The following is a 22,515-nucleotide window of genomic DNA, read 5'->3' on the forward strand; positions in this document are numbered from 1 at the left end:
AGTCATATTGGAATTTGCAAAAAAATGACCATATCCCCATATTCGTAGCCGTATCCATGTGACATGGTATATTACAAACAACAAAATTTACATAACAATAATGCTCATACTAATATACAAGAGATCCTTTAACATAAAGGGGCTATGTCACAAGGACTCGCTAAACTGGGTGCCACACCCACGTCAACGCGACGCGACGTGGGTGTTGCACCCGGTGCAGTCAATATAATCTTGGGTGCAGTCAACCCGCACTCCAGGTTATATTTGTCCATAATGGACTCGGTCTACTTCGACTGAGTCTATTTTGGACCACTAAAAATCATGACCCAATATTTTTCTTCTTTTTTATTATGTTAGTGAAACAGGGAGGAAGAAGAAGAAGAAGAAAGAGGAGGAGGAGGAGGAGGAGGAAGAAGAAAAAGAAAAAGAAAGAAAGAGGAGAAGCAAGAAGAAGATGAAAAAGAAGAGGAGGAGAGGAAAGAAGACGAAAGAGAAAGAGGAAGAGAAGGAAGAAGAAGACGAAAGAGGAAGAGGAAGGGTTGGACCTTCACCTCTTATTCTTATTCTTCTCCTTCTTCCAATCTACTATAGAGAGAGAGAGAGAGCATACCGGTGAGCAGAGAGAAAAGGTGGGTCTGGATAAGGTGTGGAGATCTAAACCCCACCTTTTTATCAAGTGTGGATCTTAATATAGATCCACACTTGATCTAGACCCAAACTCTCTCTCTCTCTCTCTCTCTCTCTCTCTCTCTCTCTCTCTGTATATATATATATATATATATATATATATATATATATATATATATATATATATATATATATATATATATACACACACACACCTTCCCACACCCCCGCACCCAAATTTTTTTAAAGTGCCGCATCGCCGCACCCGCACCTATGTAACATAGTAAAGGGGCAAAAATGAAAACAGAAAATTACAAATAAGAATCAGGTCAGTATGGACCCATATCCAACCTAAATCATTTCACATCTCAATAACCTCCCTCAAGTTGTGCATGGTTCTTTACCATCGACAACTTGCCCTTTAAAAGCGAAAACCTTTTTTTGGTCAATCCTTTTGTGAAGAGATCAACTAACTAATGTTTTGTTCTAACAAATTTTGCTTTTAACTCCTGATCTTCAATCTTTCTTCTAATAAAGTGTTGATCTATTTCAATGTTCTTAGTCTTCCCATGATTAATTGGATTTAAAGATATTTTTATTGCACTTTGATTGTCACACAAGAAAATAGCTTGAGGAATCACCTCACCCAGATCATTGAGATTGTCCATGTAATTTCGGATATCACAACGGCCATGGATCGATACTCAGCCTCAGTGCTAGATCTAGCCACTATCGTTTGTTTCTTATTGCTCCATGTGACCAAATTTCTTCCAATGAAAACACAATAACTAGATACCGACCTTCGTTCATAAGGGACCCTTGCTCAATCTGCATTAGATTAAGCCACAATGGTTAAAAACATGTCACATGGGTGTGGGTGTGGGTGCGGGTGCGGTGCAATTTTAAAAATTTTGGACATGGGGACTCGGCTATATATATATATATATATATATATAAGACTCGGTCAAAGTTGTGCCCCTAGTTGACCGCACCCAGGGTCGGGTTGACAGAGTCCAAGCCGCACCCGTGTCGACGCGGGTGCGTCGACCTTGGAGCTGAGTTCGTGTGACATAGTTAAAAACCCTTCCTCTTTGGTCCTTTTGTAACACAAGTCATCCCCCACTGTTCTTTTCAAGTATCTCAAGATCCTCTTCATTATTTCCATAGGCACTTTCGTCGTCCAGACGTAAAGAAAGCAGAGGCAGGGGCATCGTGCCCTTGCGCACCTGCTATAAGCGCAAGCAGAGGCAGAGGCTTCGAGCCCCTGCTGACTTGCTGTCAGCGGACTCCGAGGAGGCAGGGGGTTGCACCCCTGCCCTCAAAAAGCGAGGTCAGGCAGGGTTGCGCCCCTGCCTGACAAAGCAGAAGAGAGGCAGGGTCAAAGCCCCTGCCTGTCAACAACGAACGGAGGCACGCCTGATGCCAGGGAAAAGCGAGGCGAGGGGGCTTGCCCTCGGCCTGCCGAAAAACAGCGAAGGCAGAGGCGATGCCCCTGCCTAACGAGAAAAGAGGCATTGGGAGGGCTTGGCCCCCTCCCCTGCCACAACAAGGAGCAGGGAGGGGTTCGACCCCCTCCCCTATCAAAACAAAGAGCAGGGAGGGGGCTCAGCCCCTCCCCTGTCATAACACAAAGTAGGGAGGGGGCTCAGCCCCTCCCCTGCCATAAGGGGATGCAGGGAGCAGGGAGGAGGGGCTTGACCCCTCCCCTGCCGTGACAGAGGGAACAGAGAGGAGCGGGGTGAGCCCCTCCTCTGCCGTAACAGGAGGCAGAGAGGAGGGCTCGACCCCTCCCCTGCCGTGAGAACCACGAAGAGGCAGGGGCTCCGCCCCTGCCGAGGAATCCACAAAAGGCAGGGGGCAGTAGCCCCTGCCGAAAAGGTGGGCTGACACAGGGAGCTCCGCTCCCTGCCGGCGAAACAAGAGGGACAGGGGGAGTGGAGCCCCCTGTCGACACAGCAAGTGACAGGGGGCGGAGCCCCCTGCTGATGAGAGGCGACGGCAGGGGGGCCTGCCCCCCTGTCGGTCGACCCAAAGAGAGAGAGACAGAGGAGATCGAGTCCCCTGTCGACGACAGGGGGCTCAGCCCCCCCTGTCGGCCGATCCTGAGAAAGGCAGGAGGGTAACCCCCTGCCGATGAGAGGCGACGGCAAGGGGGCCTGCCCCCCTGTCGGTCCCTCACCGAGAATAAGAAGTGGAAGAGGAGGCGGAAGGAAGGGAAAAGAGGGGAGGTGGATGTGTACCTGGGGTCGCCGGAGCGGAAGGCGGTGGCAGTGGGTCACCGGCACCTTCGCAGCAGAGAGAGGGAAGGAGATGGCCGGCAGCTGAGGTTGTCGGCTCCCTACAGCACACGGGATGAAGGTGGTGGCCGGCGGCGAGTCACCGGCGTCGGTGGCTGCAGGGACGAACGAGGGGGAAAGAGGGAGAGAGTCGGTTGGGGGAGAGAGACCGAGAGAGGAAGAAGGGAAGCGGGGGTTCTCTTTGAAACCCCTGCCTCGCTGTCTTTAAAAGACACGAGAGGCGGTGCCTCCCTTTCGGGTCCGGATCCGACCCGAATCCAAGCTTTTTTTTTTGTCGTTTATTACAAGAAAGAAGGATTAAAAAACAGTATTAAAAGAAAGAAGGGAAAATACCTTGAGGAAGAGACCAATGTGTGTAGATCTCAATGGTCATTTAGATCTATCATAACCAGTCCCATAATCTCACCTGCTCTAATACCATGTGAGATTTTGTGTATTACTAAAAAAGTTCTGCAGCAAAGAGAAAGGCGATAGAGATGTTGGGGCTGTGAAACTGCACTATTCCTATTCTTTTCTTTATATATTAGAAACAACAAAATTTACATGACAATAATGGCCCTACTAATATACAATAGATCCTTTAACATAAAGGAACAAAAAATGAAAACAGAAAATTACAAACAAGAACCGGGTCAGTATGGACCCAGATTCAACCCAAATCACGTCACGTCCCAATAAAGAAAACATGCATTAGACAAAATCGATGTTGACAATATATTTTGGCATTACTGTTAAGCATGATGCAGTGATTGGCTACATAATTTATATACTAAAGAGGAGAAAAGACAAACTCCCCACTATTACATATTAGGGAATATTAGCCTTTGTTTCCCACATGTGATGATGTGAAGTACATTCCAAAATAGAATCTGGCTAGCTCGGAGTGATCAACCTCCGCAACGGGTTGACTATTGTTAATGAATTAAAATCAAGAGTATTAACAAAAGAATAACAATAGTCACACTGATCATGTAAGGCTCACAAATAGCTCTCTCTCTCTAAAGAGCCATAGGTCAATGAGTTTAGTGAAGTGGGATGTTAGCAATCTGACATCCAGGTTATGCAAGTCAATTCATAGGGAGTTGCAATTTGACCAATGCTACAAGCCCAAGTATAAGAAAGCACACATTATATAATCATTTTTCTAGCTGTTATTCTTTTGTCTTTTGATATCAATTTTATTAGATGCTAAAAGAAAATCCTAAAACACCTTCCAATCTCTCTAATGGATGAAAAAAGAGAAAAACTATAAAACAGAGGAAAGCAAAGGAAAAAGTTATTTTCTGTTTCTTTTTTGTTGCTTTCTGTTTCACTTTTCTATAGTTTTCACACTGATATGAGAATGCATTTCATGACTCGTATGTTAATGACTACATTTTGTAGTCATCCATACAAAGAGAAATACAACTCATCTTGTCAACTTGAAGACTACCTCTGATTCTTCATGCATTGGTAGGATAGATGGACATACATTCCATGAGGTGCACAAGTGTCACTTCAAGGTCTTTTGTAGAACATAAAATTTGCAAAATCTTGCAGAAAGTTCAAAACAGTAAAAGAATTCAAATTAGCATATTAATAGATGCTCATACACAGGAAAATATTACATCCTTAAGTTCATACACTCACAAGAGTAACAGACAATGAATTGTTGAGAAATGAAGAAAAAGCTTATAAATTTTCTCCATGCTAAATGTAATATATGAAGAATTTATAAGGTGAATATTTTACCAAGTTTTCTTTAAGGCAAAAAAAACTTTCGTCAAATGGACCTGCCAAACATGATCCAACAACCATCAACATATAGCAAAATATATATAAGGAACTGTAAATGAAATATGGAAAATGACATGAAAATCCAGTTTCACAATATTGTAATGATGAAATGTCATGCAAAAGGTAAAAGAAAAAAATCTTTAAATACATAATCATGGATTTGCAAACCTAAAAGACAATTTTCATCAGAAGCAGGTGACCACCAAGGACGTGTACGCAGATCATCATTAAATGTCAATGATTTCAGCTTTTCATCATTTGAAATTTCAATAAGATGGTAACCAAAATTGATGCTCTCAAGAAATCTCTGCAAGAAAATTATACACAAATGTTAACTTTGACATATTAATACCAGAATGAACGACAGTAATAAGCATACAAAACCTCCACATCTTCAAGATTTTCAGCATGTTGCTTCAGTTGTAAAATGGAAATTTCAAGCTTTGCCCTTAAATACTGTTGAGAATGCACCAACCGGTTTCTGAACTTAACAAACTCAAGTACCTGAAGATCATGATCGCCATGACAACTTTAGACTAATCAGCTGAACATAAATGACAAGGGGAGTGCATAGAATGCAAAATTAATCACGACATGAATAAAAACTTTTTATGAGATCACAAAATCTCCTCATGTACACCTCTGAATGGTATAATGTTAGACTTGTACTAACCAAGACCAAATCCAAATACCTTATATACTTTCCATCATATGATTTACAATGTCTCTTCATTGGGTCTTTATACATCTCTAAATCTAAATAAAAAAATCCAAAGAAAAGAAGATGCTTTTACCTCAAAGCCTTCAAGAATGAAATGAAATGGAGATCTTTACTTTAAAATGAACGAAAAATGTGTGGAAAGATGCTCCCTTAATGGAAAAAAGCAAAAGCCCCAAACATCCCCAAATCATTCTCAAACTATCTAAAGGTGTGGGTGCTTCTCTCAAACTTTCTAACGACATTATAAATCGGCCCTAAGGGGCCTTTTATATGTCTCAAAAAGTAATGGAGATATGTGAGTGGTACTACATATGAACTACAACTCATACTCACCAAAAAGGATAGTGACCAAGTTAAAAGCCCTCAATGATGAAGAAATAGAGAATGCACTAAAAGGACATCACATCAAGGTGGAGGATTGGGAAGCTGAGAATGCCCAAATTCTCTCTTAGTTTCTCAATAGCATGGATCTCAAAATTGTGACAAGTATAGTTAAATTCAAAAAAGCATGTGAAGCTTGGGTTTTTCTCAAGAAAATTTTTGTGCAAAAAGATTTGACACGAAAATATCTTCTTCAAGAGAAAATTTGGATTATTAAACAAGGAGATTAGAATGTAAGAGATTACTATGGTTCTCTCTCACCTCTTTGGGATGAATTAGCTTTGCTTGAACCTAAGTGAGAAGGCCCCACTATTAAAATGAGGCAAAAGCAACTTGTGAAAGAACATTTGTTTACGTTCTTATTCAGTTTAAGACCCAAATTTGAGCAAGTTAGGTCCAATATATTACAAAAGACCCCTACTACCTCTTTTGATGATGCTCTTGGATAGGTGTACCAAGCCGAGAACCGACTTGGCATGATTAAAGGAAGTAAGGAGGTTCTAGCAGTGTCAAGACCCGACAACAATGTTAAAGCATACAAACCTCCTCATTTTTGGAAGAATAACAATGGAGGATGGAGGAGAGTTATTGGACATTTTTGTCAAGAGTCGGAACACATCAAACCTGAGTGTCTGAAGCTTAAAAAGAAGGTTGCAACCGTTGAAGAGACACCGCCCAAAAAGGATGATGAAACTATCGCAAAAGGAGATCTTAAGGATTCTATTCACCATCTAACAGAAGCATTACATCAATTCCTTAAGACTTCTTTCACATCTACTTTTGGTGCCATCGTATCTATTTCTTCTCCTCTAAGTATGCTCTCTTAGATTCTTGACTCGGGTGCCTCTTTTCACATGACCCTTTTAAAGTCCCTCTTATCTGAATGCACAAAACCTTTTTATAATCCTTGTGTTTATACGTCCGATGGAACCAATTTAGAAATAATAAGTATTGGAACATTCACAAAAATTTCAAAAAAAAATTAAGTTCCTAAGGTTGGAGTTGTTCCAAAACACAATCTAAACTTCTTTTCAGTTTCTCAAGTTTTGGATTATGGGTATGAGGTCTCCCTCTCATCAAAAAATGTTTGGTGCAGGATCATCAGTCAAGGAAGCTAATTGGGGAAGGCCATAAGAGGGAAAACCTCTACTACATGAATTTTCTTCATCTTCCTAAAGAATCATTTTGCAATTTTGTACAGGAAAAAGACATTTCTTTGTGGCATCAAAGATTATACCATCCTAATGTATCTAAGTTGTCTCTTTTTCCATTTTTTAAAGACGTGTATTAAAGAGTTCATATGTAATGATTGCATTCTTGGAAAGACGAAAAAAATTCCTTTTGGGTCAATAACTTTTATTTCTTCTAAACCCTTTGAACTTGTGCATTCGGATGTATAGGGACTGGCTCCAGTCATGGCAAAAGGAGGACTCTCTTATTATGTTATATTTATTGATGATTATACTAGGTATACTTTGATCTATTTTCTTATGCATAAATTTGATGTATTTTAATATTTCAGAGAATTTCACAAGATTGTACAAAACCAATTTCAAAGCAATATTATCATTTTTTGATCAGACTCAGGGGGAGAATACTTGTCTCAGGATTTCAAAAGTTATTTAAAAAAATTGGGATTTCACATCAAAGATCTTGTCTAAATACCCCTCAACAAAATGGCTTAGCCAATATAAAGCATTGTTACATTATTGAAACTATGAGAACTTTGTTTATTGCAAAAGATGTCCCAAAAAAGATTTTGGGTTAAAGGTGCCTTAACTGTAGTTTATCTTATCAACCAAATGCCCTCATCTTCTTTACAAAACATATCTCCAATTGAAAAACTTTATCAATCTTCTCCAGATTTAAGTAGATTAAGAATTTTTGGATTTAAGTGTTTTGAGCTTTTTGAAAAAAGGGACAAATTATCCCCCAAAGCCATTGAATTGTATTTCTTGGTTATGCCAATAACCAAAAAGGGTATAGATGCTATGATAAGAAAAATGACAAATTATGTGTTTCAAGAAATGTAAACTTTCTGAAAAATGAAAAAGGTTTTGATGAGCCTAAGGATAATCTTGAGTATTCTTTTTTACAATGTTATTTGTATCATAGTGTATCGTGTGATATGCTATAATACATATCATATTGATGCAAGGGCACAATATGATATACACCCGTATCTCGATACGGGTGTGTATCGTATGTGTATCATACGATACAGGATTGTATCGTACGATATGGTACCGACGGACTTTAAAAAGGGCAAAATCGGGGTTTTAAGTTTTTGGGTTTTAAAGGGCTTTTGAGGGCCGAAAACCTCTTTCGTATAAAACATACTAGAGAGCTTCCCGCGCACCCAGGAGTCGTGAGATCATTTTGGGGGCCGATCTTTTCGCCAGGGAGAGGGCTTTCATGATTTCGCCAAGAGTGCATCTTCACCCAAAGAAGTAGGTTAAGGTGAAGAAGAAGAAGATAATGATTGATGGTATACTTATTAAAAACTTGGTTATGTATTGTAATTTGTAACTGTTAAGTATTCATAAACTTGGTTTTTTTGTTTTTTGATGAAACTTGTGGCATGTTCTTAATTGAATATATTACTATTTTGCATTGTTCTTATGAGATTTGATGATTGATGTGTTATGTAGCTCATAGAGACATAAATGCTTCACATGTGATTTTATGGTTGCATTTTATGCATTTCATCACTGTCTGGTGTTATGATTTTTTATGATTTTCTTTAGAATTTTTAATTTTTTTCAAAAATTATAATTTTTTACGATATGATACGTATCTTGTTTTGGGCCCGACCGATACGGGTTACGATATGATTCATACAACCTTGCCTTTTTATTTGACTTATTGCCAAAGAAGGTTTCTGATGAACTTATACATGTTAATGATGATCTTGATGATATGCATATTGATGACTCTGGTGTCCATTGAGGATACCCAAAATCCTGATACTCAAATCTATTCTAGAAGAACTATTGAACAACCTCCATATGCATTAGATAGGTACTCTGAAAACCAAAATCTAGAAGAAACTAGTATTAGAAAATCTAGTAGAACATCTAGACTTCCTGAAAGGTTTGTGTCATATAAAACATTTTCACCTAGATATAGCGCGTGTCATATGTCTATTCACTCATTTAATGAACCCTCAACCTACAATGAGGCTAAAGAAATTCCCAAATGGATTAATGTCATGAACCTAGAATTAGGAGCTCTTGAGAAAGCCAAAACCTGGAAAATTCAACCACTACCTATAGTGAAAAAGACTGTAAGATGTAGGTGGGTTTATAAAGTCAAAACCAAAGAGGATGGATTATTAGAAAGATATAAGGTTAGGTTAGTGGCCAAAGGTTATTTCCTAAGTCATAGGGACTCGGCAAAGCAGGTGCCGCACCGACGTCGACGCGGGTGGCGTGCGGTCAACACGACCCTGGGTGCGATCAATGCACCCAGGGTCATTTAGGTCAAATTTTTAGACTAAATTTTTTTTCGCCCGATGAAAAGCGAGTGAGAGAAGGAGGATTAGGGCAAAATCCTCCTAAAGCCGATGTCGACGCTCTCTGACTCCTTCCAGCCGCTCCTCCTCAGTTCTCAAGTATGTCTCCTTCTGACTTGCTCTCACTCTCACTCGCTCTCTGTCACTCTCACGGTCTCTCTTCTCTCTGTCACTCTCACTGTCTCTCTCATAGTCTCTCTTCTCTCCGTCACTCTTGCTGTCTCTCACTCGCTCTCGCTCTCGCTCTCACTCTCGCTCTCACTCGCTCTTCGTCACTCTCACTGTCTCTCTTCTCTTTGATTGTATTATACGTGGGTCATTAGCATCTAGCGTTTTTAACTTTTTATTAATAGGCTTTTTGGACATTTCAAAAAAAATTCAATAATATTATTCGGGGGTTTTGGCCATTCGAAATTTTTTCAATAATGCTATTTGGGGGGTTTGGGCATTCCAAAATTTTTTGATGAATTGATGATGCTATAGAGGTATATAGTTAATGAAATTTGTATTTATGTTTTGGGAATCTTTGACTATTTGATTTTGGGGCTTTTGATTCTATGCTAAAATGGGTTTTGTGGAGCTTCTTGATTTTTTATTTTGTTTACAATCTATTTTATTAGTTGCTTATGCTTGATGACTTAAGGTCAAATGTTACTTTCATCTTTTTTGAGAAGTCATTCTATCAACCATTGCTTAAAATGTGTTGCTATGTTATGGGCATGTAATGGGTTTAATTTATTTGTTTTGGGATTGATTCATTATCTAAGTTCAGTCATAGGATTATAAGATCTACCAAGTTACAGAAGTTATTGATTTGTCAATATTTTAAGGTGCAGTTGCTCACTTTCTTGTTTCAAGAAACACAAGGTATTCTCTTCATTCAAGTTCTTTTGTTGGTTGCTCTTCGTACAGGTGTATGCTTATATGTGTTTGTACTCAATTTTAGTTTTTGTTGCGTGGTCATAATTCTGCTGCAGTTAGTTTAATAACTCATTTAATGACACATGCTGTGGAAGGTTTAATGTTAGAAATATGAAGTTACAGTGAATCACTCAAACATGTATATGTTCATATAACCTGGTTAATGTACCCCTCTTTTGACCAGTCCAAGACATATAGTTGACTAAGAAAATGGTCTATCTGACTATGCCAACCTTGAAACTGTCAAGGTTCCCTTTATATATATATATATATATATATATATATATATATATATATATATATATATATATATAGTGTTACTGTTGTTAACTGTTAAAACTTCAAAATATATTATATATATATATGTACATTTTTGCCCCGCCGCACCCCCGCACCCAAGGTTTTTAAAGTGCCGCATCCCCGCACCCGCACCCATGTGACTTAGGTTATTTCCAAAAGTATAATATAGACTATAAAGAAAATTTTGGTCTCGTAGCTCGCATGACCAGTATTAAAACTCTAATTGCCTTAGCCTCTATTACAAAATGACCTATTTACCAACTTGATATCAAGAATGCCTTTTTGAATAGGGACCTAAATGAGGTAGTGTACATGGATTCTCCTCTCGGTTTTGAGATCGAGAAAGAGAAAGTTCTTTAATTAAGAAAAGCTTTATATGGGCTTTAATAAGCCCCCAAAGCTTGGTATGATAGGTTTAGCAAAGTTATGTTAAACATGGGTTTTAAATCTTGTTACACTGACACTGCTCTTTTTGTCAAAGATACATGTACTGACATTATTGTTCTTCTATTATATGTTGATGATATAATATTACAGGGAGTGACAAAAAGAGAAGCAGTGAAATTAAAAATATTCTTAAAAAATATTTGGATATATCAGACCTTGGTTTTCTAAGATATTTCTTAGGTAATGAAGTGGCTTATTCACCTAGAGGATATAACTCGTCTCAAATGAAGTTGGCTGCAAATATTGTAGACAAATATGGAATTCCTGATGATAAGAAGGTGGACACGTCGAAAGTTGTAAATATAAAATAAGATTGGAAGATGGAACTTTCTTGAAGATCCAACTCCATACCGGCAACTGATTGGATCCTTGACCTACTTATCCATCACAAGACCACACATTGCTCATGTAGTACACCCAGCCAATCAATTTCAGCATGCCCCATCTACGGTGCATATGAGTGTTCTGCGAATTGTCAGATATATCAAAAATTCTATAACAAAAGGGTTATTTATATCATCCACCTCTTAGATTTAATTGCTTATATTGATGTAGATTGGGGAGGTAATCCTAATGATAGTCTCAACTACTGTTTTTTGTGTGTTTTTAGGGGACTTTCTGATATCTTAGAGAAGTAAGAAGTGGCAGAAGGTCTCTTTGTCATCCACCGAAGCTGAATATTGAGTCATGGAAACAATAACTATGGAGATTATTTGGTTAAGGAACCTACTCAAAGATATGAGCTTAGTCATCTCTAGTTCTTCGAAGATATGATGTGACAATAAGAGTGTGATCTACACTGCCAACAACCATGCCTTCCACGAATGAACCAATCATATAGATGTGAATTGCCACTATGTCCGAGATGAATTTTTGCGAGGAACTATTGAATTACCTTATGTGACTTCAGAATGTCAACTGGCGGATTTATTCACTAAAGCTTTGGCCTCATCTCGGTTTATATCTCTTTTTAACAAACTTTCAGTGATCACATCGTAAGTTTGAGGAAAAGTTTTAAACTATCTGTATCAATGTATATATATATATATATTATTATGTGTATATAATTGTTTAGTTATACACTGCCAGTCCCAAGCCTGGATAAAGGAGGAGGGTTGCGATAGGCCAGTGACAGTCAGCATAAAAACTTAGTCACAGCCCATGAATATGAACCAATATGAGAATTTCTATAACGCCCCAAAATTTCAAACTTACAAACCTTTCAGAAAAACAGACAAGAGACTAAAAAGAAATCTCTTTATCTCAGAGATGGTTTATGAAATCAGCGAAAGACTATTCTTTTGTTAATTTCAGAAAGGCAAGCTGACAACTTTGGGCGCGTTAGCTAAAAGAACCAAAACGCACAACCCATGCTACTTGCAAACACTTGGAAAAGCCACTTTCATTTAAGAAGTTCTTCAAATATTACAAAATTCGGATATCCCAAGGAAAATCCGTTACAAAACCCCAAACATCAGGACGCGAGCTAAGAGCAGGAAGAAGAACGTTTTGAAGCCATCTTGTCATCGCATGTGGTGTACCTAATCATCACCTGTACCCATAAAATGGGTTAATTTCACGAAAAACTAGTAGGTGCACAAGAGAAACTACAAGAAACTGAATTATGCAAATTTAATTCAGTAGGTTACGCAGTTTAAAGCAGATATGCAGTTAAACAGGTAAGCAATGCAAACACGTAAGTAGTGCAAGCGAGTCAGTAGTGCAAGCAAATCAGTAGTGCAAACGAATCAGAAGTGCAAGTGAATCAGTAGTGCAAACGAATCAGAAGTGCAAGTGAATCAGTAGTGCAAACGAATCAGTAGTGCAAGCGAATCAGTACTGCAAGCGAATCAGTAGTGCAAACGAATCAGAAGTGCAAGCGAATCAGTAGTGTAAACGAATCAGAAGTGCAAGTGAATCAGTAGTGCAAGCGAATCAGTAGTGCAAACAAATCAGTAGTGCAAGCGAATCTCACGACCCAACAACCAATGTAAACAGACTTTATGTTCCGATATTACTGGTCTGCAGGTAACCGCAGGCAAAACGTAGAAACAATTGAGATTAGTTCGGGCATCTGTTATTCTGTATTTTCAATAACCCGAATAGCTAGTTGAGTCCGCTCCAAAGGAAACGGCTTTAGCCGAGAAAGGATTCCCCAGAGGCTGAAAAGCAGTGCCACGGATGCATCCAACTTCTGCAGAAGAGTTGAGCTAACTATTGTAGCCCCGATATTACTGGTCTGCGGGTAACCGCAGGCAAAACGTAGAAACAATTGAGATTAGTTCGGGCATCTGTTATTCTGTATTTTCAATAACCCGAATAGCTAGTTGAGTCCGCTCCAAAGGAAACGGCTTTAGCCGAGAAAGGATTTCCCAGAGGCTGAAAAGCAGTGCCACGGATGCATCCAACTTCTGCAGAAGTGTTGAGCTAACTATTGTAGCCCCTTTCCGCTAACTCCAATCACTGAGGAGCCCGGATCATTGCCCGTAGGGTGGTTGTTAACAACCTGTCCAATGGAGTTTTTGTACCGCTCTGTCCTCTCCCTTGACAGAACAACCAGAAGCGAATGGGTGCGTTAGGGGTTGCTTAACTAACGACTCATCCTATGTTGTGGTCTTTAAACCACTCGAGCATCTTGCCTGTGAAGGCGAATGTGAGGCCATTTATGTGATTACAGCATTGTGCATTTAGCATTGTTCGAGGTCGTACGACCGTCTCATCCGATCATTGCAGTACTAGACGTGTCGTGCACGACTACAAGTACTCTAGGATGAAGGGAGTATAGCTCCTCAATAGAAGCTTCAACAGGAGTGTTTCACAAAGATGTAATGTTTATCAACTTTACTTTATCTTTTGAAATAGCAGTACCTTGTGCCAACATTATGCATGCGATTTTCTAGAATCTCATCCGCTATCGGGGTATCTACATGCCTCGCATGACTCGATACTGGCCTTGATAGGCGGGATACAGGTTTTTCAACAGAACCCCTGCTAAGTAGTTCGCTCGAACCCTAACTCGTCTAAAGGACTGCATACTCGAAGAGTCAGGATCCTTGCAAGGTATCTCTCTCCTTAGACGAGGATGTAACGCTAGCTCCCAACTCAACTCCCGTCGCAAGAGAGAGAGTGGTAAATGCCCCTGGCATCCTCCACGAGGATGCCTTTAAGGCATACGCAAAGAGCAAGAACCTGCACGTCATCTGCAATAGCAAGGCAATACCAACACATATGCAAAAGCAAGAGCCTAGGCGCAGAGCACGACGGCAAGGTAAAGGCGGTAAGCAGAATTGCAACATTAAACCTAGACGCAATGCGCGACGACAAGTAAAAACTGTAAGAAGGTAAAGGGCAAGGATCGTGAAACTGCGTCCTTGAGTGAAGTGCATACTTGTATAAATATATATATTTGTATATATATTTTTATTTAATGATCGTTTTTAGTTTAATTGAACTTAATTCAGTTATCCAAGTCTTCTGTGCAATCTTCCCCTAACTTGGAGAGTTACGAGCTTGCTGGCGTCTGCAGATGTAAAAGATTGACGGCTCGGGTCGCGGAGCGCGAGTGGGATCCGTCGTAGCTGCAATTATGTGATATTAACAAGCAAACCCAGACAAAAGCAAAAGCAAGGCGAAGACTCGACTTCTCCGATACATAGGGCTGAGGCCAACCGTCCCAATTGACTCGAAAAAAGGATGGGGCAGGGTCAAATGACCCTTGCCACCAAAAGAGGGACGTAGTCAATGCGAGCTGATGACTCACGCTTACTAGGAATTCCTCGTTGAAGACCAACGATTGCAATGATCTATCGTCATCACGATGTAGTTTCCAAAGATTACTCGGGCCTGTCTGCCAAGGGTATAGGCTCGTGCACAAAGGCTAGGGGGCCATCGGCCCCAGCTGGCAAGCAAAAAGGGCAGGGGCCGATGGCCCCTGCTGGAACAGCCAAAAGGGGCAGGGAGGAGGGGCTTGGCCCCTCCCCTGTCATGACAGAAGAAGGGAGGAGGCTTAGCCCCTCCCCCTCAGCAACGAAAGCAGGGAGGGGCTCAGCCCCTCCCCCGCAGCCAGAACGGCACCGGGAGGGGAATCGGCCCCTCCCGTACCCTGCGCGACACAGGGAGGGGCTCCGCCCCTCCCTCGCCAAAAAGGATCGCAGGGAGGGGGCTTTACCCCTCCCCTGCAACCTAGGGCAGCAGGGAGGTGGCTCAGCCCTCCCCTCCCTGCATAACTGAGAAACGAGGGGGAAAGAGACGAAAGAGAAGAAGAAAAGAAAAAGAGGGGAGAAGAGGAGGCGGCGACATACTAGGGGGGGTTCGGAGGAAGCTCGCCGGAGAGGAAAGGGGGTTGTCGATGTCGGTGGCGACGGCTGTCGAGGGTCGTCGGCGTCGGCGACAGTGGACGAGCGAGAGAGAGAAACGCAGAGACAAAGGGCGAGAGGCGATGAGGGGGGGTTCGTAACCCTCCTCCTGCCTGCCTCGCTGTCTTTTAAAGACAGCGAGGGGCAGTGGCCTCGGGTCGGGTCTGGATCCAGCCCATATCAATAAATTATTATTTTTTTTAGTTCTTACAATTTCGTTGGGGCGTTCCCTACTGAGCGATGTGTTGTACTCTATAGGCCCGAAGGCAGTGATAAATGGGCAAGGGTTGCTAGGTCGTCGCCCAGAAGCGACGCGTCACACCGGCACCCGAGTGTGGTGTCAAATAGGCAAAGGTTCCCTCACTTTGTTGGACGGGTGGGGGTAAAGAAGATAGTTCAAGATCATAAAATTAGGTTAGCCACTTGGAACATAGGGTCTTTAACTGGTAAGTTGGTAGAGTTAGTAGATGTAATGTGTAGGAGAAAGATGGATATTTTATGTCTACAAGAGACCAAATGGGTAGGTGAGAAAGCAAAAGTGATAGAACCTTGGGGATATAAGATTTGGTATACAGGAATAAATAGGAATAAGAATGAAGTAGGGATTGTTATTAGTCGTGAGTTTATAGATAATGTAGTTGAGGTCCATAGGAAGGGTGATAGGATTTTACTTATTAAATTAGTATTAGGTACAGATATTACTAATATTATTAGTGTTTATGCACCTCAAGTAGGTTTAGATGATTCCATTAAGCGTCAATTTTGGAAAGATTTAGATGGAGTAGTATAAGGAATATCTTATGGAGAAAAGCTTGTCATCGGTGGTGACCTTAATGGACATGTAGGCATTAGTAGGGATGGATTTGAAAATATCCATGGAGGCTATGGTATTGGAGAAAGAAACAAAAGTGGAGAAAAGATTTTAGATTTGGCGGACAAATAAGATGCCTAATGAGTGGAGGAAGAGTACTTTGGTGCCTTTATATAAGAATAAGGGCGATATACAAGATTGCACAAACTTTCGTGGTATAAAACTCATGAGTCATACTATGAAACTTTGAGAGAGGGTGATTGAGTATAGGTTGAGGAAGATTGTCATGATATCGAAGAATCAATTTGGTTTTATGCCTGGAAGATCAACTATGAAAGCTGTACATCTTCTTAGACAACTTATTGAGAGATATAAAGAGACGAACAAAGATTTGCATATGGTTTTTATTGATTTGGAGAAGGCATGCGATAAAGTACCTAGGGATGTTCGCTGGTGGACAATGATGAAAAAAGGTGTTTCTCTCAAGTACATTAGTATAATTAAAGATATGTACGAAGGAGTAGTAACCAATGTCCGCACTTGTGGAAGGGTGACAACCAATTTTCATATAACGGTTGAGTTACATCAAGGATCTGCATTAAGCCCTTTCCTATTTGCTATAGTGATGAATGAGCTTATGAAATCAATTCAAGAGAATGTGTCGTGGTGTATGTTGTTTGCTGATGATATTGTTTTAATTAATGAGTCTAGAGTTGGGATTAATGCTAAGTTAGAATTATGGAGACGGACATTGAAAGCAAGAGGTTTTAAGTTGAGTAAGAGTAAGACAGAATATATGGAATGTCAGTTTAGTAAGCAATGAAGTAGTGATGGGAGTGTAGTGAAGCTTGGTGAGCAAGAAATACTGGTGGATGACTGTTTCAAATATTTTGGATCTATCATTCAAAAGTATGGAGAAATTGATGGAGATGTAAATCATAGGATAAAGATTGGGTGGATGAAATGAAAAAGTGCAACTGGAGTGTTGTGTGGTCGTAGAATGTCATTGTGGTTGAAGGAAAAGTTTTTTAGGACGACACTCAGGCCCGCTTTACTATATGGTATGGAATGTTGGGCTGCCAAGAGACATCATATTCAAAAAATGAGTGTAACTGAGATGCGTATGCTTAGATGAATGTGTGGAAATACAATAAAAGATAAGATTCGAAACGAGGAGACATGTAAGAAGGTAGGTGTTGCATTCATTGAAAATAAGATGAGAGAAAATCGTTTACGGTGGTTTGGACATATTCGGCAAAGGCCTAATGATGCTCCAGTTAGAAGGATGGAGAAATGGGAAAATATATTAGTTAAAAGAGGTCGGGGTAGGCCTAAGAAGACTTGGATGGAGATGATAGGGAAGGATATGAATGCTTTGAACCTCAACGAGGACATGGCATTGGATAGAAATGATTGGAGGAGAAGGATTCATGTCGAAGACCCAGAATGATTTTCTTCTTTGGTTCATATCGCCGACCCCAATTGTTTTGGGATGAAGGCGTAGTTGTTGTTGTTGTTGTTGTTGTATGTGTATATAAATTGAAATACCCATCAGGGGTATTTCAGTCATTTCAACTATGTAATAGATGTCAGACACCTAGGGACTGGCTTGTCTTTTTTATTTTTTTATTTTCTGTTTTTCTTATTTTTTGTCTTGTACTATATAGCAGCTGGGCTGGTCAACTAGCCGTTGGACCAGACCCAACGGCTATAATTATAGTGGTCGAGGCTGATCCAATGGCTAGTTGGGCCAGCCCCCTTGTGCCTTGGAGTGCTTATTTAAAGGCACTCCCTCTCTTGTATATTCTCAATGCTTTCTTGAGCATCTTATGAATCTGATTTATATTTTTTTTTGTGTTGGCCCTTAGTGGCTATTGTATGCATGTGTTGTGCTATTGAGTTTATTCACTTTGTAATTGTATCATCCCTTGGTGGACTAGTGTGTGCACTCTGTATTTGCTTTAACCCTTATTGGGTCCTCTCTTGTACTTCCACTTATTTCATTACAATCTGAAAAAGAGAAGACAAACACTATGAATTGGTTGGGAAGGGCAGGAGGATCTTATGATTTTGTCGGCTTTTCAAGGTCCTAGATGTCAGAGATTAGTGTCTAATGGATGGAATAACTGGAATGATCACTCTAGAGACCAGTATGTGGTTTGAGTCCTACAACTCCGTTCTTTAGGACCAATTTGCAGTATGTGGTAGTCCTACAATTCTCTTATTTATGACCAATTCGCAATATGGGGTAGTCCTACAATTTTCATCTTTGGGACCAATTTACTTTCTCTGTTGTGCTTGTTTCTCTTTCTCTGTTTGGGGCCATAAAGATATTTGATGTACTAACTCCTAATGTTTGCTCATCCTTTACTTATTCATAGTTTTTGTCAATATCTATGACAACCAGCAAAAGTACAATGCATAATTAGATTTCTTTTCCATGTAGAGTATTGTTACACGTAATCTCAAAGCTTTAAGAGCACGTGCAATATTTGCATTCTATACCAATGTGATGAGATTTTAAGTGGTTGATATATATTTTCTTATTTTCATGAGCACACCATTATCTCTCTCTCTCCGTGCAGATGCACGGGTTTTATACTAGTGTGAGTGTGTGTGTGTGTGTGTGCCCCGTACCGATTCTTCTAAAAATTCCGGTGCCATACCCTACATACCTGCAACTGTACACATACCTGTGTAACAGCTCTTATGCTACTCTCTTCTTCATTGCAGGGCATAGAATCCAAGAAACTTCATATAGACCTGCTTCAAGCCTAACGACATTATGTATATATTTCTATCCACCTAATATCTATATCTACACATACCAGATCAGAAGTTTCACAAAAAATGTTATGGTTGCTATCAGCATTTACTATTGAACTCTTCAGGAGCAAGGGTATCTTGGTGTTCAACAGGCAATGAAATAGAATATAGGGATAGGGACAGGAAAATAGTATGTTAATCTCCCATAGCAACAATGACCTACACTACGCATGAACAGAGATGCCACGATGTAGAAGGTAAAAGTGCAGAGAAAAAGGACAAAAAGTAGGTCAGCATATTCATCTCCCAATTCAAGTTCTAATCCTGAAATTGCAAGCTATAAACAAGTGCACTCTAAATCAGACTAGGAAAACTGTGTTGCTTGATCAGTGAACCAGAAAAACATAAAACCCATAATGGTTCCTGCTAATTAGTCATCATACTTTCGAGTAGTTACGATGACGATATGCCAAAAAGGTCAGATCAGCAGCTTCTTTGCTATATTCATCCAAAAACTTGAGATACTCCTTCAGCACGTGATTCAAGTCAGACCAAAACGGTGATGTTAGCAGTTGTGGCATAATGTGGTGGGACATTGTCTCCAATAAGATGTTCTTTATCTCAAGCTTCTTGTAGCTGGAAAATCAAAAGTAATGCTGTCAAGTTGACATATCAGCTAAATATCAAGCAGGAAGTCCAAGAGGTGCATTTTTACCACTCATATGCAGCAGGAATAGCACCACAATGGGAATATAGGTATAAAAGGAGAATCCTGTATTGCCATACATGGCTGAAAAAACACAGAAAAATTAAAGATCAATTCCATATTACAATTAATGTGGTTCTTCAAATATTTCAGCATGAGAACAAGTACATGCAAATAATGAGCAAGATCTAATTCCAGTTCAATTATGAACAGTAATATTCCCTTCTACTATACAAGAAGGGTGCTTCAAAAGGTATATGAATATAACATTATACTTGACAATTTTCTACCATATTCATATACCTTTTGAAAAGTTGGATTTCCACACAGAACTTAAAAAGTGAGAAGCAAGGGTTTTCTAGGGCTATGTGAAGCAAGAAGAAACAAGTGACTAGGACATGCTTAAAATGAGTATTAAAAGTTTTTTCAAACTTCAGAAGTTAACACAAAAAAAACTCAAAGTTGTCATGTTATAGTTCAATATTGGAATTAATGTGTCAAATCCAAATAAGTATCATAACACACCAGTATCAAAACACCCAACAAAGTAGCAAGCAACAAGTTAACTTTAGCATAGATCAAAGAAACATATCCAAAGGAACAAGTGAAAAAACTTGACAAGAATCGAATAGTATAAATGGATTTGAGAGAGCTCATGGAGCATATGAATTTAAACATAAATGTGACATAGGAAAAATGTTTTCTGGGCTTTGTAACTGTCGCGAAGTGGCATAAAACCCAACACCAAAAAGGAAAATAAAAACAATAACAATTTTACTAACCCAAATGCAATCCAAATGCATTATCAGGATATATTTGGTTAGACCCAACAAACAATACATGATAAAGAACAAGATCAAGAGATAAAAGAAATAATAATAAATAAATATTTTATTAATCAAAAACATAAATTACAAGGAAACCCAGCTACAATCACTCACAAACACATACACCTGTTAAATTATGTACCTTATCACCTAATGAAATATATATATATTTTATATATAAGGTAATACATATACATATATTAATATATATGTATATGTATCTACTTTTTATATATATAAAATATATATTTCTTATTATTTAGTCATAGGGGTAGTTTTGTCTTTTCCTCCATTTTACGCACATTCACCTTTTGAATGTGTTTGTAATTTCCTTTTATTTTTTATTTTTCTTTGTTTTTATTTCTTTTATTTTTTACTTGAAGGAACCTTGGGGGGCCCACTCAAATAGACGTTGGGCCCCTCCAACGGTCACATTTGTGACCGTTGGAGGGGCTCCAACGTCTATGAGTGGAGCCCCTCCAAGGCTCCCTTTTGGATTGTTATAAATAGGGGCTCTCCCCTTGTATTCTCTCATGGCTTTGAGACAAAGCCCAAGTTCTCAATAAATTGATTCCATTGTTTTTATGCCTTTGTGCATTTGTGAGTTATTTGTGGGTTGTGCTTTTTGTGCACAAGTGTTCTAAAGTGTTCTTATTGTGCTTTCGTGGTGGGTTCAATATCAAGAATATTAAGGTCTTGATATTAGTATCTTGTTGAAGATACTTTTACATGGTATCAGAGCCTCGTTGGAAGAAAGAAGATCGTGTATCTCGCCTCTTGTGAAGCACCTCGAAAATCGTGCCCTCAAGCTAGTGAAGTTTTTGAGTAAAGCATTTGCTCCGGGCAATATTTTAGAAGCAACTTTCGTCAAGAAAAGGTTGAAAATCCGTTAAGGTGCGCTTTATTTTTCATCTTCTCCTCTCCATAATGGGTGAAAAAGACTCCCACTTCTCCCTTGGTTTTAAACTTAGTGGTTCGAACTACCATGTTTGGGCCGGCAACATGGAAGCCCATATCAAAGGGAAAGGTCTTTGGGGTTATGTTCAAGGTTCCATATCGGAACCCGAACCCAAGCTTTCTATTATAGAGAAAGGGGAAATCAAGATTCTTGAAGGAGAAGATAGACAAAAGGCCTTAGAAGAATATTCCAAAAGGCATCATGAGTGGGAAATGAAGAACTTCAAAATATTGTCTTGGATTTTTTCGTCCGTAGAAACCAAGATCAATGCCAACATCATCAAATTTAAAAGGGCTTCCGAAGCTTGGTTATACCTCGAAAAAATGTATACGTCAAGGGACTTGCCTCACAAATACTACCTCCAAAAGAAAGCCTTGACTCTTCAACAAAATGATTTATCTATTCGGGAATATTTTGCCGAATTGTCATCTATTTGGGACGAGCTTGCCATGCTCGAACCAAAATGGAGCGGAGAAGCTATTGAATTAAGGCACAAACAACTAGAGGAAGATCGTTTCTTCAACTTCTTAAATGGTCTTAGACCCGAATTTGAGCAAATTCGGTCCTCCCTTCTATCGGCCTTTACCTCCCCATCTATTGAAGATGTCATCACCAAGCTAAGTGGTGAGGAAAGGAAACCCGTATGGGGATTAGTAAAAATAACCCAAGTATTCTTGCTACACCTTCTCAAAATGACTATGAAGTGGTCAATGCCGTATCAAGACCCAGTAATAATTTGAAGACCTACAAACCGCCCCATTTCAAAAATCAAGGGCAAAATGATCGATATGGCAAGAGAGATTATAGCAAATTAACTTGCCATTTTTTTAAAGAACCGGGACATATCAAACCCAATTGTCCCAAATGGAAGAAGTTCCTCGCCGCGGCTTTAGCATCCCAATCGGAGGAACGGCCTTCAACATCAAATGAATCTCTCTCGCTTCATCAAATTATGGATGCTCTTCAACCTCTTCTCAAAGGAGGCACTTCTGGAGCCGTCATGTCATCTTCTTCCTCTCTTGGTAAGACATCTTGGCTACTTGATTCTGGTGCTTCGTTTCATATGACTTCAAGTCATTGTTTTCTTTCTAATTATTCTGAAAATCGT

The 22,515-nt window shown here is 39.6% G+C and overlaps 1 protein-coding gene across 3 annotated transcripts in view; it reads right to left on the minus strand.

The window, feature by feature from the left end:
• The window catches only part of LOC149820895 (Tetratricopeptide repeat (TPR)-like superfamily protein), a 166,983-nt gene that overhangs the window by 35,034 nt on the left and 109,434 nt on the right, over window positions 1-22,515 (minus strand). For 2 of the 3 annotated variants that reach the window (XM_089981702.1, XM_089981703.1), the window contains exons 13-17: window positions 19,632-19,706; window positions 19,360-19,552; window positions 5,085-5,204; window positions 4,869-5,007; window positions 4,656-4,696 (exon numbers count right to left, since the gene is read on the minus strand). In XM_089981702.1, the coding sequence (XP_089837828.1) occupies window positions 4,656-4,696; window positions 4,869-5,007; window positions 5,085-5,204; window positions 19,360-19,552; window positions 19,632-19,706 (568 nt within the window). The remainder of the gene's footprint in view (window positions 1-4,655; window positions 4,697-4,868; window positions 5,008-5,084; window positions 5,205-19,359; window positions 19,553-19,631; window positions 19,707-22,515) is intronic. The other variant, XR_016426348.1, reaches the window with a different exon arrangement.

The sequence above is a fragment of the Nuphar pumila genome, chromosome 12 (genome assembly GCF_984573655.1).
Source record: "Nuphar pumila chromosome 12, dmNupPumi1.hap1.1, whole genome shotgun sequence".
Classification (NCBI taxonomy): domain Eukaryota; kingdom Viridiplantae; phylum Streptophyta; class Magnoliopsida; order Nymphaeales; family Nymphaeaceae; genus Nuphar; species Nuphar pumila.